Source organism: Trachypithecus francoisi, unplaced genomic scaffold, assembly GCF_009764315.1.
Source record: "Trachypithecus francoisi isolate TF-2019V2 unplaced genomic scaffold, Tfra_2.0 Lachesis_group4, whole genome shotgun sequence".
NCBI classification, from domain to species: domain Eukaryota; kingdom Metazoa; phylum Chordata; class Mammalia; order Primates; family Cercopithecidae; genus Trachypithecus; species Trachypithecus francoisi.
Window position 1 is genome coordinate 16,799,995 of NW_022681469.1, and position 16,462 is coordinate 16,816,456.

General features: G+C 42.5%; 1 protein-coding gene across 6 annotated transcripts in view; it reads right to left on the reverse strand.

Moving 5' to 3' along the window:
• Positions 1–16,462, reverse strand: part of MGAM (maltase-glucoamylase) — a 118,592-nt gene that overhangs the window by 24,954 nt on the left and 77,176 nt on the right. For all 6 annotated transcript variants that reach the window (XM_033194335.1, XM_033194336.1, XM_033194332.1 and 3 more), the window contains 16 exons: positions 15,910–16,043; positions 15,757–15,791; positions 15,551–15,667; positions 14,715–14,863; positions 14,028–14,112; positions 12,804–12,860; positions 10,391–10,515; positions 9,398–9,486; positions 7,326–7,375; positions 6,748–6,915; positions 5,127–5,279; positions 4,592–4,792; positions 2,719–2,873; positions 1,902–2,070; positions 1,541–1,637; positions 680–792 (listed from right to left, as the gene is read on the reverse strand). In XM_033194335.1, the coding sequence (XP_033050226.1) occupies positions 680–792; positions 1,541–1,637; positions 1,902–2,070; positions 2,719–2,873; positions 4,592–4,792; positions 5,127–5,279; positions 6,748–6,915; positions 7,326–7,375; positions 9,398–9,486; positions 10,391–10,515; positions 12,804–12,860; positions 14,028–14,112; positions 14,715–14,863; positions 15,551–15,667; positions 15,757–15,791; positions 15,910–16,043 (1,897 nt within the window). The remainder of the gene's footprint in view (positions 1–679; positions 793–1,540; positions 1,638–1,901; positions 2,071–2,718; positions 2,874–4,591; positions 4,793–5,126; positions 5,280–6,747; positions 6,916–7,325; positions 7,376–9,397; positions 9,487–10,390; positions 10,516–12,803; positions 12,861–14,027; positions 14,113–14,714; positions 14,864–15,550; positions 15,668–15,756; positions 15,792–15,909; positions 16,044–16,462) is intronic.

Below are 16,462 nucleotides of genomic sequence, written 5' to 3' on the forward strand. Positions count from 1 at the left end.
CTATTTTCACCATCACCACCAGTAGCATGATTGTGCCCCCACCACTATCATTACCATTATCATTACCCTTCACTCCCATCACGACCAACCTACTACCACCCCTACCATCCCCAACATCACCACTATCATCACAAACACTATCACCAACATCACACTCCTCACACCACCCCACTGACACCACCACCATAACCACCATCATCATCACCATCACTACCACAAACATCATCCTCAGCCCCACCCTTGTCACCATCACCACCACTATCATTATCACCAATACACCCATCAACACCACTACCACCACTATCATCACCATCACCATCACCACCACTACCACTACTATCACCATCATTATCACCATTCCCACATCAGCATCCCCACCGTCAGCCCCTACTGCCATCATCACCATCACCAACACCATAACCACAAACACCACCACCACCACACTATCACTACCATCACCACCACTAGTACCACTATATCTTCTGCTCTTCTGCAATGCTTACAGAGGCTATACATTTAATGATAATCAGAATGTATTTATTTTTTCTTATTTTATAATCTCTCTCCAAGAAAGACCAATAATTCCAGTTATCATCTGAGAGTCATACTAATGGATGTAGGCTCTGGCACCCAGAATGTGCTGTATAAGTGCTTGATAAACTGCTGGATTTCATTCTACCTCAGTGTACTGCTGGGTGACAAGCTCTGGAGTTGGCCCCAAGAACACATAAAAGTCCAGAAGTCCCCCTGTGGTACGGTATGTCAAGGCAGGCAGGGGCTGGAACGTCACGTCTGAAAATGAAGAAAAATGCCAAGCCAGATGGAAACCTTCCACATCACGAGGGAAACCTTCCACATCACGAATCACCCCTGAAATCCACACATTCTCCGTCTTCCTGCTCCCTCCCTATCACAGAGTGGTAAGAACAGGCATTTTCTATCACACTCACACAGAACTGAAGAAGATCAGTGGAAGTCTACAGGTCCTATTCCTGGGTTTGATTCTCTTTGGGGTACTTTACTATATTTTGTCATTCTTCTCATATAGAATTTATTCTTTACACTTCAACTTTTATTTTGGATAAAGAGGTACACGTTCACATTTGTTACATGGGAATATTGCACGATGCTGAGGTTTGGGATGTGAATCCTGTTACCCAGATAGCAAACATAGTACCTGGTAGGTAATTTTTCAATGTACCATACACCCTGATACCCCTAGACTAACTTCTCTGACCCATAGTTCTACCCTAATTCAAATTATATAACTGGCTTCCACGAGCTGGCCTCCAGGATATTTGGGACCCACGTGGTGTTACTATCGTTTCTTATGTGATTTTTACCAAAATAAGAGTTGGGTTAAATCCTCTTATCACATGATCCTATACTGAAATAAACAGAAAGGCTAAAGACGAAGAAAAAATAAACACTAATGCCCATAAAATGAAAATTTTGACTTCAAGGAACAGTTAGGCTAAACACATTCTAAACTGACTTGATTGGCAGCCCCCAAAATAAGGGAGGCACTGGACGGCCTTACCCATGGCATTGCTGTTCAGCAGGAACACTCCGTGGGCACTGCCATCCTCCTCCAGCCCCATGTAGTAGGGGTGGACACCATAGGAATTCTTCTTGTACTGCAGAGTCATGGGGAGAAGCAGTAAGAGTTTAAAAGACATTATGCCTGAGAAAGAAACTCAACAAAAATGTGTTTGCTAAGATAGGTCTAGTTTTCTCCATGAAATCCATTAAACACATGAAACAAAGAAGCCTAAGAATTGGCCCACTCATCTAAAACCAGAATGAGACGACCAAGTGGAGTTTGGGAAGATGAAGCCCGAAGCCTGAGCAATGTGGGTGGAGAGAAGCAGAGACACAGATCCCAAATGCTCTGTCCTTACCCCTGGGGGCTGGTCTCGGGAGAACATCCCCCAAGTGTGCCACTCCAAGTCTCTCCTATAGGATGTGTGCTCAGTTTCCCCAAAGCCATAGAGGTACTTGGAGGGAAGGCGGGTGGAGATGCGGATAAACATGTCATTGAAGGTGAAGCCAAGGAGCTGAGAGTCCCAACTGAAACACAAAAAGGCAGATTTGAAACAGAAAATGGGTTTTCTCTCTGCTTCCAGCAGCTGACTTTTCAAGGACAACAGAATGCTTGATTTTTATCCAGAACCTGTTCATCTACAAAACAAAACAGAAACTCAACTTGATTAAAGTATCATAGATATCCTCACTAAAAGCCCAGGAGTTATTCTTCATTCAACTGTTTCCCACTGTCACTGCCTCCTTTCAGTGGTTCTCCAACATACCAACCCAAGCACACCTCACCATCACAGCTGGGACCACTCCACACCAGTTCCGCCTTCCACCCTTGCACCCCTCAGCACATTTTCTACATAGCACTCAAAGTGATGTTTACTTATTATTGGTTGTCATGAGAAGAGAACCCTCAGCTGTCTACAGGGAGCAGCACCTCCTCTAGACAAGGCACCCCATAAACATTTGTTGGATGAATCCTCAGGCACACTCAACTGCCTCAGTCATTATTTCCAGAATGCTAAAGATTTCCCATGAGAACAGGTCTGAAGGAAACAACTCATCCATGGATCTGGAAGTGGACAATGTGATGCTTGGAACCAGGATACATCCAAGGATGATGGACCTGGCCGCGAAGGCACAGGTAGCCATCAGCTCTGAGTCACACTAGAAGCCACTCACATTATAGTGCCTGTACTCTTGCGGCGAATTTCAATCCCAAATGGATTCTTCTTAATGAGGACATCATAGAGTTGACCCTCAGGGGTGCTGGATGGCACCCTGGGTACGTTCAGAGGAACTGGAACTTCATACCGATTGTTGTTGGGATCATAAATCTAGGCCAGAGGAAATCGATTTTAGGCAAGAATAGTGCTCTTGAAACCTATACCCTTAGCAGAACCTTTTTTATTTTTGGACAAAAAGTTCAGATGCTATGTTTCTGTCTACTTTAAGTTGATGATATCTGAGATTTAATTAATATATCAAATAACAATGTCAGATTAAACATTTTTTTCTGTCATTTCTCATTATTCAGGCCCCTATTACGTTAATATACTCAATGGGACATTAGTGCCAATGTGAAAAATCATTCTGGAATCAGTGTGGTATTTATGAATATGTTACTTGTTATTTTCTGTGGGCATATGAGTATATAAAAATACCTCAAAACCATTATGAATTGAAAAAAAAACCTGTCTCCCCAAAATGAAATCTATTTGATTAAAATTATCAGAATCTCCTTGCTGAAGGTGGTATCTAAACTGACTCATGAGTATCTACTACATCCCTGTCTGACGCTGCACAAGACACTAGGGATGTGAGCTGAATAAGGAAGTGCTATGGTTTTACAAAATTCACAAGCAGATGAGAAGTAAAATAGAGCAGCTCACAACACCTGGGTGATGTGTGCTAAGGGAGAGCTATGTAGAAGTGCTGTGAGATTCTAGGGAAAAAAATGCCTAACATTGTTTCTGGGAGACTGAGATGGTGTCATGGGAGAAATACAGGATGAGTCTTAAAAGCTTAGTAGTCATTAACCAAACAAAGAAAGGAGATCAAGTCATACTGGTGAAGAATAACAACTACAGAGAAATGTGGGCCAGAAACAGACAAATATTTTGGAAACAGCTACTCTGTGTTCAAGAGGTAAAGTAGGCAATGGTTAAGGCTAGAACTCCAAGGAAGTTCATTCATTTAAAACCCATTAGGTGCCTACAACATGCTAGCACTATGATGAGGATACAGACATACAAGAGCATCTTCCCTGCATTAGAGGATGTACAAGAACTCAGAATTCGGGTTGATGACAGATTGTAAAGAATCTTTCAGGTAATGCAACAATGTCCTGATCACTTTCACTTACTATGTCAATAACATTACACCGCTAACTATCTGCCAGGCTCTGTATTCGATTTCAGAAGAACAAAGAAAAAGGGCACATTCCTGTCCTTGAGAAGCTTAGTTTAATAGAGAAATAGACATAATAGCTAGCCCAATCCTAGTCCTTAAATGCAATTAAATCTTGGAAAGGAATGAAATTACTGCATATTGATGGCTATATACAGAAATCTCAAATTCAGTATCCCAAAATGAACATATCATCTGACATTGATCAAGCACAAACCTTTTCAGTATTCCTATTCCAGTTCATGTCAGCACCATCCATATTAAGATGCAAGATACCAACACACCAGATCCTGTAACCCAACTTTCTCAACCTCAGACAGGTTCACTCTTCTCCACCTGCATTCCAGTGTCTAGTCCAAACCTAATTCCTCAACCAACCTGCCTAACTAGTAGCCTCCTGACTTGTCTGTCTGCATACACTCTTGTTCTCCCAATCATTTTCCTAACAGCAACCACAGTAATCTTCTCCAAATGAAAATCAGGGCAGGTCTCATCGTTCCCTCAATGATTTCTCACTGCTCTCTGGATAATGATCTAGTCTATTGTAGCAAGATTAACTTATTTTAGGGTTCTGTGACCTGGACCAAAAAAAGGTAATGGAACTGAAAAGGGTCTAATCACTACCTGATACATGTACTCTGTTTACCTTGAACTGCAGCATTTCATTCTTATGGTAAGTGACATCCAGGTGAAGGGGGTTCACGGGTGTGGAGGGGAAGGCATTGGCATAAATGGAAGACTTTAAGGAGATGTCAGCTGTGGCCCCATGTGAATTATATTGAACATTACTGACAGAGTATAGATCGTTGACAAAATAGCAAAAAGGGACTCCAGAAGAATTGGATGCCTGAAAAGTAAGGGTAAAGTCATAGATCAGCACAGCATGTGGTCTTAAAGTTCTCTAACCTAAACGGGGGTAGAAACATCATTTTCTACCACAATAAAACCAGCCCATCACTGATCACTTGGCAATAACATAAATTTAAATTCCTGGTCTCCAAGCAAAATATTCATTTTAAAAAGTTTCACACATGTCCCCACCTACTCATCACATCCAGATGTCCCTTAGGAAGTCCTTTCTATGGATTTTAAGTAGTTATGTAAGTACTACTGCTATGCTTAAGAAACTATACATTAGGTGTGAAGATTTCCATGCACTTGAACCCCAGCAGCATAGTTACCTCCCAGATACAGCCACGGGCAGCACAGTTTTCTGCAGAAGCGCCATTCTCATCAGGGTAACAGTCTATTTTTTCATCATCCCTTATCTTTATGCTCCACTCCACTGTGTATGCTTCTCCCAGGAGAAGATTGATGTCTGTGATAATCGCAACCTGTAGGAATGCAGAAATCACAAGGAAATTCATCTTTAGGAGATAGGCCTTGCAAGATCTGAGGCTTTGGTTTTTCAAGAAAAAAAAATAGAAATTAGACCAGACATTCAACCATCCAGCCAACATATGTCTTTAGCTTGTAAGAAGAGAACTGCACATTGGGGGAATCTAATTAGCAGCAACAGGGCAAATGTCTCCTCTCTAGCAGAATCTTGTACATAGAATAAAGAAAACAACTCGGTCAAATAAAACCCGTCATGATCACCCCTTATTCTTTTCTGCCCTGACTCCTCTTAGCCCTCTGTGTCTTGTCACGCAGGCTCTCTTCTGCACTTCCTCTTTAGCATGACACATGGTGTCACCCAAAGTCAGCTGATCCCCTTGCTCTCCAGTCCCCAAACCAGTATCCCACACTGGCGTGGAGTGGTAGAAAGAACACAGCATTAAGAATCATATGATCTGGTTATCATGTCCTCATTTCCATAGAACGTTGAACAAATGATTTCTTTCTTTAATTTTTAATTTTAATGGGTATATAGTAGGTATACATATTTATGGGTTATATAAAATATGTGGATTCAGGCATACAATGCATAATAATCACATCAGGGTAAGTCGGGTATTCTGTTTCATTTCTTTGGGTTTCAATTTTAGCAACAGCAAAATTGAGAGGCTGAAAAAAATCATATATTTCTTTGCATTTTAACACCCCAGCCTCTTCGTTTCTGTAACCCCAAAGACTCCAATTTTGAAACCTTCCTTGATTACCATTCATTCAAATATTTAATATTTTCTATATACTTTTCTTATCTTTGACATTTCTTTAAACAGCACTTCCCAAGTTCTCACTTGTCTGGAATAATAAAATTCCATTTTAAATTTATCATCCTTCTCCCAGTCTCCTCCCAGTCTAAACCACCTTGTACTTCCCTGTTCTACTGGTCCTCAAAACCCACTCCCACTCCCAGCAATGCTCATACACAGTAGCACAGCCTTCATTCAAGGATCAACGTGAGGCCCTTTGAGAATTAAATCAAGTTGGTACCTAAGACCCTCCAAAATCTGACCACAAGTTTCCTATGCAAACTCGCCTCGTTTTCAAAACTGAATCTTATCTATGCTATTCCAGTCATATAATTGTCACAGTCTAATAATGTAAGGCTGTTCCCCACTTTCCTAACTTTGCTCTACTTGTGCCTCATTGTAATTATAATTCTATTGGAGGGAAAAGGAAGTGAAATCAGTTAGAGAGAGAAGAACATTGAGAGGCAGAGAAGGGAATAAGAAGGGAAACACCCAACTCATTCTAGCTCTTGCCACCTCATTTTATTCCCAGTCCTCTAACTTCCCCAAAACAGACCTCATGGTTGCTCTCTTCCTTCAAGAACCCATGCACCCTTGGCAAAAACGAACACCATGATACTACGCAGAATTCTCAATACACCATCTCAACAAAATGGGGTTTTACCTTCAGGTTAGAATCATAAGTGACTGTAGGAGAAGTCTGACTTGGCACACCATTGTGTTTCACTATAACATTACCAGGTTCCTCCGTCCCAAGAATTTTAATCTCATTAAATGCTAAATTATTGGGGTCCTTGTAGGTTGATTGTGAAATATTCACCTCCAAGCGGTTCTGCAAAACAATTAAGTCCAATTATGCCTAAAGGTATGTCTGTAATACACAGATTCTCAAGTTACTCAAATATTCCATTCCAGACCGGATACCCCCACTGCCCTGAATGCCTCTCTGCTTTCTCTACTAGTGTGCTCAAGAAATGCAAAATTATTTTGATAATCCTCTAATTTTAAACAATCATAAAAACATACAGATATTTTTAAACTGTATTTACAAATGCTATTTGCTATATTAATGCCTTCTTTTGAAAACTCTGATGAAATCATAAAGAGAAATGTGCTCACTCATAGCCAATAATGCCTATGAAGTTACAAATATAATCACACATATACAATATACACAAGCACAGATGTGCTAATGGTCAATCCAAAGCCCACACCTAAGATTCAGAAAAATATGTTACTCACTTGAGTGACAGAAAACTCACATAAAAGATATACTTTATTGGCCACAGTATCTGCAAGTGAGAGAAAGTCAAGTCAGATTCTGGCTTGCCCACCACAGAAAAACAGATTTCACACCCCCACTCTTTTCAGTTACATCCTCATGTCACAAATGGCAGTATTTCCGTTTCCTTATGCATAAATAATATTCCACTGTATTCATTCATCAATGTACACTTAGAATGTTTCCATACCTTGGCTGTTGCAAATAATGCTGTAATGAATATGGGAGGAGTGAGTATATCTCTTAAAGATACTGGTTTCCTGTTCTCTGGATATACACCCAGAAGCGGGATTTCATGGGATTGCAGGGAAGATCTGTTTTTAATTTTCTGAGGAACCTCCATACAATTTTGCATAACAGCTATAATAATTTACATTCCCACCAACAGTCTAAAAAATTCCATTTTCTCCATACCCTCCCCAGCACTTATCTCTTACCGTTTTTACGATTTCCATGCTAACAGGTGTGAGGGGATATGTCACTGTGATTTTTGATTTGCAATTTCTGTCATTTCCTGATGTTGAGCATCTTTTCCCATACCAGTTAGCCATTTGTATGTCTTCCTTGGAAAAACAACTGTTCAGGTCCTTCACCCAGTTTGTAATTGGGTCACTGGATCTTTTGCAGTTGCATGAGTTCCATATTTTTTATACTAATCTCTTCTGAGATATATGGTTTGCAAAGATTTTTATCCATTCTGTAGTTTGCCTTTTCACATTGTTGATTATTTCTTTTGCTGTGCAGGAGCCTTTTATTTGATGTAGTCATGCTTGTTACCTTTTTGGCATTTTGCCTTTGCTTTTGGTGTCATATCCAAAGAGTCACTGCCAAGACTACGTCAAGGAGGTTTTTTCGATGTTTTCTTCTAGGAGCTTTACAATTTTAGCCCTTACATTTAAGTTTTTAATTTCTTTCCTCACAGTAGCCAAGATAAGAAAACAGCCTAAGTGTCTATCAGTGGATGAACAGATAAACATGTTCTGGGACGTATATACAGTAAAATATTTTTCAGACATAAAAAGTAGAACATTCTGCCATTTGCAACAGCATGAATGACTCTGGAGGACATTATAGGAAGTGAAATAAGGCAGAGACAGAAAGTCAAATACTGCATGGTCTCACTTATATGTGGAATCTAAAAAAGTCCATCTCTTAGAAGCAGAGCCTACAACAGTTGTTCTTAGAGACTGCGGCCATGGAAAATGGGGAGATGATGGTCAAGGGTACAAACGTTCTGTTAGTAGATGAATAAGTTCTGAGGATCCAGTCTGCAGCATTGGTGGTGATGGATGTGTTCATTACAATAGCTGTGGTAATCACTATACTATGCCTACGTATATTAAATCCTCACATTGTCCCTCTTAAATATATTCAATCTTTATTTGCCAACTAAATATTTTACAACTAAATAAATAAATAAATTTTAATCTACATATTAGATTAGATGGACAAGCATCTCCAAGGCCAAGCCATTGTTTTTTCCTTCTCTTTCCTACTGGTACGTTGCAAAGATTCCCTTCCAAGTGCTTCCAAGGAATATGGTTCAAGGAAATCTATTTCCTAAACTTCAAGCACAAGAATTGTTAGTATATGGGAGCCACCAATAGGCTAAAATGTATGGCTAGATGAGTACACACTGGAACAGTATATTCTCACTGCCTCACTGGCAGGGGCATGATTTTTATATCACCAACATTTGCTCATAAGAATTTTGGGAGGAAGATATTAACATTGAATTAGGGAACAGTCTTGAAACCTTTTCATCTAAGCACCTACTGACAATAAAATGAGAGCCTATTGTAGATATCACTGGCTAATGGGAGAATTATTAGAGGTACAAATGTACTTTCTGTTCATTTGCAGTTCATCTACCACTATCCCTGAATGGTGTGACCAGAAACAAAATACTTCAGTGACTCTTGCTGCTGTGCCTGCTGAGATTTCTCCCACAGCTCAATGACCAGCAGGAGGGAAGGACCATAAGTCACAGGTGCGGGTTTGGAAACAGCAACATGATCGTTTCAGCGCTCACCCTTCGTTTGCCCATCATCCCAGAAAAGTTCTCCTTTTGCTTCTTTGTTCTCATCTAGGGCAATGATAAGACCAAGAGGGTTCTTTCGACTGTGGGGAACAAGATTCAAGAGACAAAGACAGGAGTCAGAGAATTTTGCCAACTGAGTTGGGAATATTTCCATCAAATTTCAAACTGGGAAAGATACTAGCAGCAGATGGTTCTCAGAAATGAGAAGCACCCCAAGAGGGGAGACTTCTGGTACTAAAATTCCAAGAGTCCTGGCAAACGAAGGAGGCTGATCACCTGGCTGTTAGCGTGTTTTGAAAAGAAATTCAGCCGGGCGCGGTGGCTCACGCCTGTAATCCCAGCACTTTGGGAGGCCGAGGCGGGCGGATCACGAGGTCAGTATATCAAGACCATCCTGGCTAACACAGTGAAACCCCGTCTCTACTAAAAATACAAAAAAAATTAGCTGGGCTCAGTGGAGGGCACCTGTAGTACCAGCTACTCAGGAGGCGGAGGCAGGAGAATGGCATGAACCCGGGAGGTGGAGCTTGCAGTGAGCTGAGATCCTGCCACTGCTCTCCAGCCTGGGCGACAGAGCGATCCTCCATCTCAAAAAGAAAAAAAAAGGAAAGAAATTCAAAGGGTTTAAGGAAGGACATGAACTACAGTCTTTCAAATTCCATCGGATACCGTTCTAAAACAGCAGCTTCTGCAAAGCTGTTGTGAATTGTGGCTGTTCCTATTTTGACTTCATCTCAGATGGGAGATTAAAAATGACATTCTTAGACCTATCATCTCACTCCCTTAGACTTCAAAGGGTTATTAATAATTAGTCAGAGTATAGAGTCTGAAAAAAGATTAACATACAAACAAGCAAACAAAGAAAAACAAGTGCTGAATAATATTGCATGTGGGCTTGAGAGTGATGCTTACGTTTTGGCGAACTTCATTACACATTGTTGAGCTAATTGACATGTAAAGGAAAATCTGAGTCCTGTCATTCACCTTAAGTGGGTGTTCAGTGCAGGCTCTTGCCAGGGCAGGATGTAGCCCCCACGGACATGAAGATTAATGTGGTCAAGAGGGGCTGGCAAGGTCTTCCACTCTCCTCTTGCGTTCATATCCACACCCTGTGGGCAGAAGAAGGGAAGAGATGAAGAAGGAGAGGACAGGCCCCTCCCTGAACAACTCATCCTGCCAGACATCTCATCCTCCCCTCTGAACTTATGCCTGGTCATCACCCTTCACCACTTACCTGCCATTACCCATTCTGCATTCACCCAGTGCTGCATGAAATCTCGCAAGGCTGCTATCATATCTTGTTAGGGTCTATGCCTTTGCTTCCACCGTACAAACTACATCTGCCTGATGTGTGACAGAAAGAGGTGCTACTCTCTCACCTGAATCAGAAACCTAACCTAAGGGACCATCCTTCCATCCTACATGTTCTCAACTAGAGCAGGGCTTTTCAGTCTCAGCACGATTGAGATTTGCAGCCAGACAATTCTCTGGTGATGGGGCTATCCTGTGGCTTTTGATATTCAGCAGAATCCTCAGATGTCAGCAGCATCGCCTCTTCACCCGCACCCTGTTGTGACAACCAAAAATATCTCCAGGCATTGCCAAATGTCCCCTGGTAGGCAAAATCCTCTCATTTGAGAGCTTCTACTTTATAGGCAAGAAGCTGTTATTGTTGAGAACAAGCAAACAAATATGCATGGCTGTGTTCCAATAAAACTTTATTTGCAAATCGGCTAACAACCAGATTTTGTTGTAGGCCACAGTTTGCCAGGCTGTGCTCTAGAACGAGTAATAGGTACCCAAACTTGGGAAGATTAATTAAGGGGACACTTCTTCATTAATGTGAACTATGAGATTCATCTTCATTTTAATTAAACATCAAAAATTTCATCTCTTTCTTTTTTTCTTTTTCTTGAGACAAAGGCTCGTTCCATCGCCCAGGCTGGAGTGCAGTGGCACAATCTCAGCTCACTGCAACCTCTGCCTCTCAGGTTCAAACGATTGTCCTGCCTCAGCCTCCCGAGTGGCTGGGACTACAGGTGATCTCTAGTACACCAGCTATTTTTTTGTATTTTTAGTAAAGACAGGGTTTCACCATCTTAGCTAGGATGGTCTCGATCTCCTGACCTTGTGAACTGCTCACCTCGGCCTCCCAAAGTGATGGGATTACAGGTGTGAGCCACAGCATCTGGCCCAATTTCATCTTTTTCTAAACAGTTTGCTCCATGATTTATTTTGTCTTTCCCTCTTCAATCAAAGATATCTTCTGTTACTGAATGGGAGACTCAACATGCACACTCAGGACAAAGGCCAGTCTCACTTAAAGAAAGCTGGCCACTCTTCCTAGGGAAGGCCTGGCTGGGAAGCACACCACAGAGCCTTAACATGTTACCACCCTAAGGGCAGATCCAGACTAGGATCAGGAAGGGGAGCCTGGGGCAGTGGCGAGGACTTGGGCTCCAGTGGACCGATAAGAGAAGGAACAAGATTGTACCTCCTTCTCCAGTTTTCACCTAATCTCACTGCAATCCCCTTGGATGCAAGGGGCCAGCACATGCTCTGCTTCTTGTTTCCCTGCTTGTACCCCTTTGCTGTATTGCCAGCCCTCAACTATGTTCTCCTCAGAAAATCAGAAGTAGAGGCCTGGTTAGAAACAAAGGAAGTATCTCCTTTGATTCTTCCCCAAGAATCAGGATCTGACTTGTCAGGGTCCCAGCAAGAGACCACCACCCCAGAGCTGCCCTGGAAGACCCTGACTTCTCAGCTGAGTCTTTGGAATCATACTAGCAAGGAAACTATGCAACAAGGAGTTCTTCATTGCTGCCTCATTTCTAAATGGACTTGCACTGCTTAGACTCACAAGGGTTGAGTACCACACCTCTGTGTGTGTTTTGCACATTGCCTAATCACTTGTGTGCCTTAGGTAATTATGTGCATCGCCCTTCTTTGAGCGTCTATGCTATGGAAGGAGATATTTAATAAAAAGAGACAAAACGGCCTCTATGCTTACAAACTTACAGCAGGCAAAGATATCAACATTAAAAACAAAAACTATAGTTTGCAACACCATCTCAAATGTTGGCTAGCATCTGCCTTAATACAACATGGTAAATAGCAGTGATATAAGGAAATATTAAAAACTAACACAAAGAGAACACCCACAAAAAACCAGACCCTAAGTGAGATGCTTTCTGTGTTATTTCATAACAGTTCTATGAGGGAAGTGGTCTTCCCCACTTGGAGGTGAGAAAACTGAGGTTACAAGGGTTAAAGTGGCTTATCTAAGACCACACAGCAGGTGGGTTACAGAGCCAGCATTTGACCTAAGGTCCATCAGACCTAAAGCCTTTGGACTCTACCATATTCCCACGTTGTATAAACATTCAGAAAAACTTACCGTGTAGTAATCGTACCAGCGGGCTCTAGGGAAATATGCAGTGACATTTCTGGCATTCTAAAATGAAACACAAGCCAGGTGAAGCAGTGGGCACAACTTTCCAGGACAGAGAAACCGAACTGCTTAGGAAAGAGGTGAAATAATTGTGATGGCTTTGGGCCCATCTGCCTCATGTCTCAAGAGGTTAGCAATTGGAGCAACTTTCTTCCCGTTTTCTTTCTTAAACGGGAGCTTTGTCTACCCAAAACAAGTGGCTTTCATAAAGCGCTTTGGTATCCAGGACTTCGGTAAAAAATAAATCACTGTTTGCTTATAGACATAGACTTACCCCATTTCCTCATAAGAGACAAACAACTGAGGCTGTGTTTGGCAGAAGAAAATTTTGTGGGTACAGTAAGATTTTGGGGCCGGGCGTGGTGGCTCACGCATGTAATCCCAGCACTTTGGGAGGCTGAGGGGGGCGGATCATGAGGTCAGGAGATCGAGACCTTCCTGGCTAAGAGTGTGAAATACCTTCTCTATTAAAAATAAAAATAAAAATAAATTAGCCCGGCATGGTGGCACGTGCCTGTAGTCCCAGCTACTCGAGAGGCTAAGGCAAGAGAATCACTAGAACCCGGGGAGCGGAGGCTGCAGTGAGCCAAATCACATTACTACAGTACCCCCTGGACAACAGATAGAGACTCTGTCTCAAAAAAAAAAAAGAAAAGAACACTGGGGGTAGGTTCAATTAACTGGTATTTTAATCAGAAGCCTAATCAACAACAGAAGTAAAGAAATGGCTTTTACTGCTGGGAGGTAATCCTGCAGAGGAAAGGAAGGGGTAGCCAACAGCAATACAAGTACACACATTGCCAAGTAATCCTTCTGAAGAGTTGTAATAGCGCTAGAGGACTGTTGCAAATTCTTTACAATACTGCCCCCATCTGACCTTCTATTCCTTATTTTAGTTAATGAAGAAACGATTGTATCATTGAATATACCATGAGGTGTTTTCTTCTTGATCATCCTATGAACCAGAATTGTTACGCTCATTTTAAAGATGAAGGAGCTGAGGCCCAGAAGACCTAAGTGATGGACTTCAGCTCAGAAGGAGAGGAAGAGACACAGGGAGAATAAGAAACTATGTCTTAAGATCCCCACCAGCTCAGGTCTCTTCTCCTTGTCCTTTTCTCCAAGCCTCACAGCTGGGATCCTCCCCACATCGGAGGCCTCCATACTCACGCGCTCCAGGACAGGGCTGACCAGGAAGGCTGGGCCCAGCAGGAACTGACTGTCTATGTCCCACGTCAGCTGGTCTGACACAAACCTGGAAAGGGAAATGAAGGTGCCCAACAGAGCCCAACAGAGCCCATCCCGAGACTCAAGAAGCTCCTTAAGTTCAGATCCAGTCAGAAATCCAGCTGCCCCTGAGCCATCCTTGCTTTTTCCCTAGGCCTGGCTTCATCAGGAGCACCCAGCCTCTGCTCTCCCCACGGATGTGCCTAAAATGCTCACATGTAGATGTGTTCTCTCCTGTAAACTATTACCTCATTTCTTAACCATTTCACATTTTAAATGCAAGGATGGCCCTTTTCCCTCAAATCTCTTCCTGAAATCCTTCTCCTGTGACCTGGCTACATATAACCAAACTGCTACAAAAGGTAGATAGGTCTTTGCACAGTCAAATTAGAAAGAAATTATTCCATGCTGTACTGCATCATTTCAGTTTTGTTCATTCAATAAATAGCCTTTCATTAATGACCTACGGCATGTATAGCGCTATGCTAAAGAGAGTAACAAAGTACGGTCTTCACCTGAAGAGCTCACGTCAAAAGGCAATCATGTCTTTAATTTGGAAGAACTCAACTCCCACCATATAGAATCCAGTAAGTCAGCCATTAGTCATTGGGATCCCTGCTGGACACTCACTCATGAAGCAGAGGCCGCACAACAGTGACACCCTCTGTGTGGGCCTTATGCATCAAGGTATATAGATATGGCAACAGGGTGTATCTGGTCTGCAAGACATTTCTGGAAATGTTCACAAAAGCAGCATCCCAGGACACAGGGTCTTGTCTCTAAAGGAGAAAGAGAACAGTGTTGGGAGGTCGCCTGAAATTTCTAGGAGATTTAAGAAAGCATATTCCAATTGAAGATCACTCACAGCTAAACAACAGATAACCATACAAGAGGCCCAGAGAATATTCTTAATAGACTGGAAAAGGTTACTGTAGTTCTCCTAGGACAGCTAATGAAATTTCACTGTAAGACATTCTTTTTGGGTACATTTGGTACAATTCTGCCTAAACAACAAGAACAAAATATAATAATAATCTAAAGAACACAGAGGAATATGGTTCACTGAGGCCACAGGGCTTAATAATTTTTAAGGGTGCAGTGGATCATGCCTGTAATCCCAGCACTTTCAGAGGCTGAGGCCAGGAGTTCAAGACCAGCTTGGGAAATACGGCAAGATCCCATCTATATAAAACACAATAATTTTCTGGGCACATTGGTGTGTGCTTGCAGTCCCAGCTATTCAAGAGGCTGATGTGGGCGAGTCTCTTGAGCCCCAGAGGTCGAGGCTATAGTCAGCCATGATTGGGACACTGGATGATCCAGCCTAGGCAACAGAGTCAGTCCCTGTCTCAAAAGAAAAAAAATTTTTTTAAAGGTATCGCAGGAAATCAGACTGCATTAACTTTAGATCAGAAATGGAGGTTGTGTTTCAAGTGAAACACTGGAGGTAGGAGCCACTGTCCTACCCTGGTCCCAATGGTGTTGTGGTTTCTTGAGAAGGGGTAAAAGGCCCCCAGCTGCATCCAGCGAACACACATCTCATATTCAGCATCTTGAAAGAACCCACAGATATCTGCTCCTGTCTGAAACAAGAGGAAATAAAACAAGCCTGCTGATGATTTCTGAAAGATATCCCAACCTTCTTGGTGCTTAGGATCCAAAGGACACTCACATAGGATATGCCGAAGAGGCTGAACTCCATCATGCCTGCAATGGGAAGCACAGCAGTGTCACACCAGGCTCTCACCACCCGCCTCCTCACCTCTTCCCCAAGGATCCCAATTCCTTGCCCTACCGGCACAGGCCCTGGGAAGGAGCCACCCACCAATGATAGATTTCTTCAGCTGATCCCACGCGGCTGTGTTGTCTCCCAGCCAATGTCCTGCCCAGCGGCCAGAAGACGGAAATGTGGAGCGGCTGACGACGACCCCTCGCTGTCCCGTCACCTCCTGCATGGCTCTGGTTGGAGGGCGACAGGAGGTGAACTGAGGGCACGGCCAGGGAGCAAAGGCCAGAGAGCTTCTGCTCCCGGAGCCCTTGAGCCTAGTCAATGTTTGCTGCGTGATTGGAGGGAACATGGGAGTCTGAGCTGTAATGGGGACTCCACTGATCCCAGATGATGGAGATAATCAGTCACGTGTTCTCACAGTGCTTTACAAAGAACTTCACTGTAGCGAACTCACAGGAGTGGCCAAAAATAGTAAGAAATTACTAAATCTTGCTATTGGTTTCCTCAATACATAGTTTTCTATATTTGAGGAGGAACACAATGAAGATTATAAGATTGCCCTTAGAAGAATTCATATCATTCATTGAGCTTGCAAAGCAGGACTGTGCTAATTCGGTAGAATACCAGTTACCCTCCAACAAGAATGGCC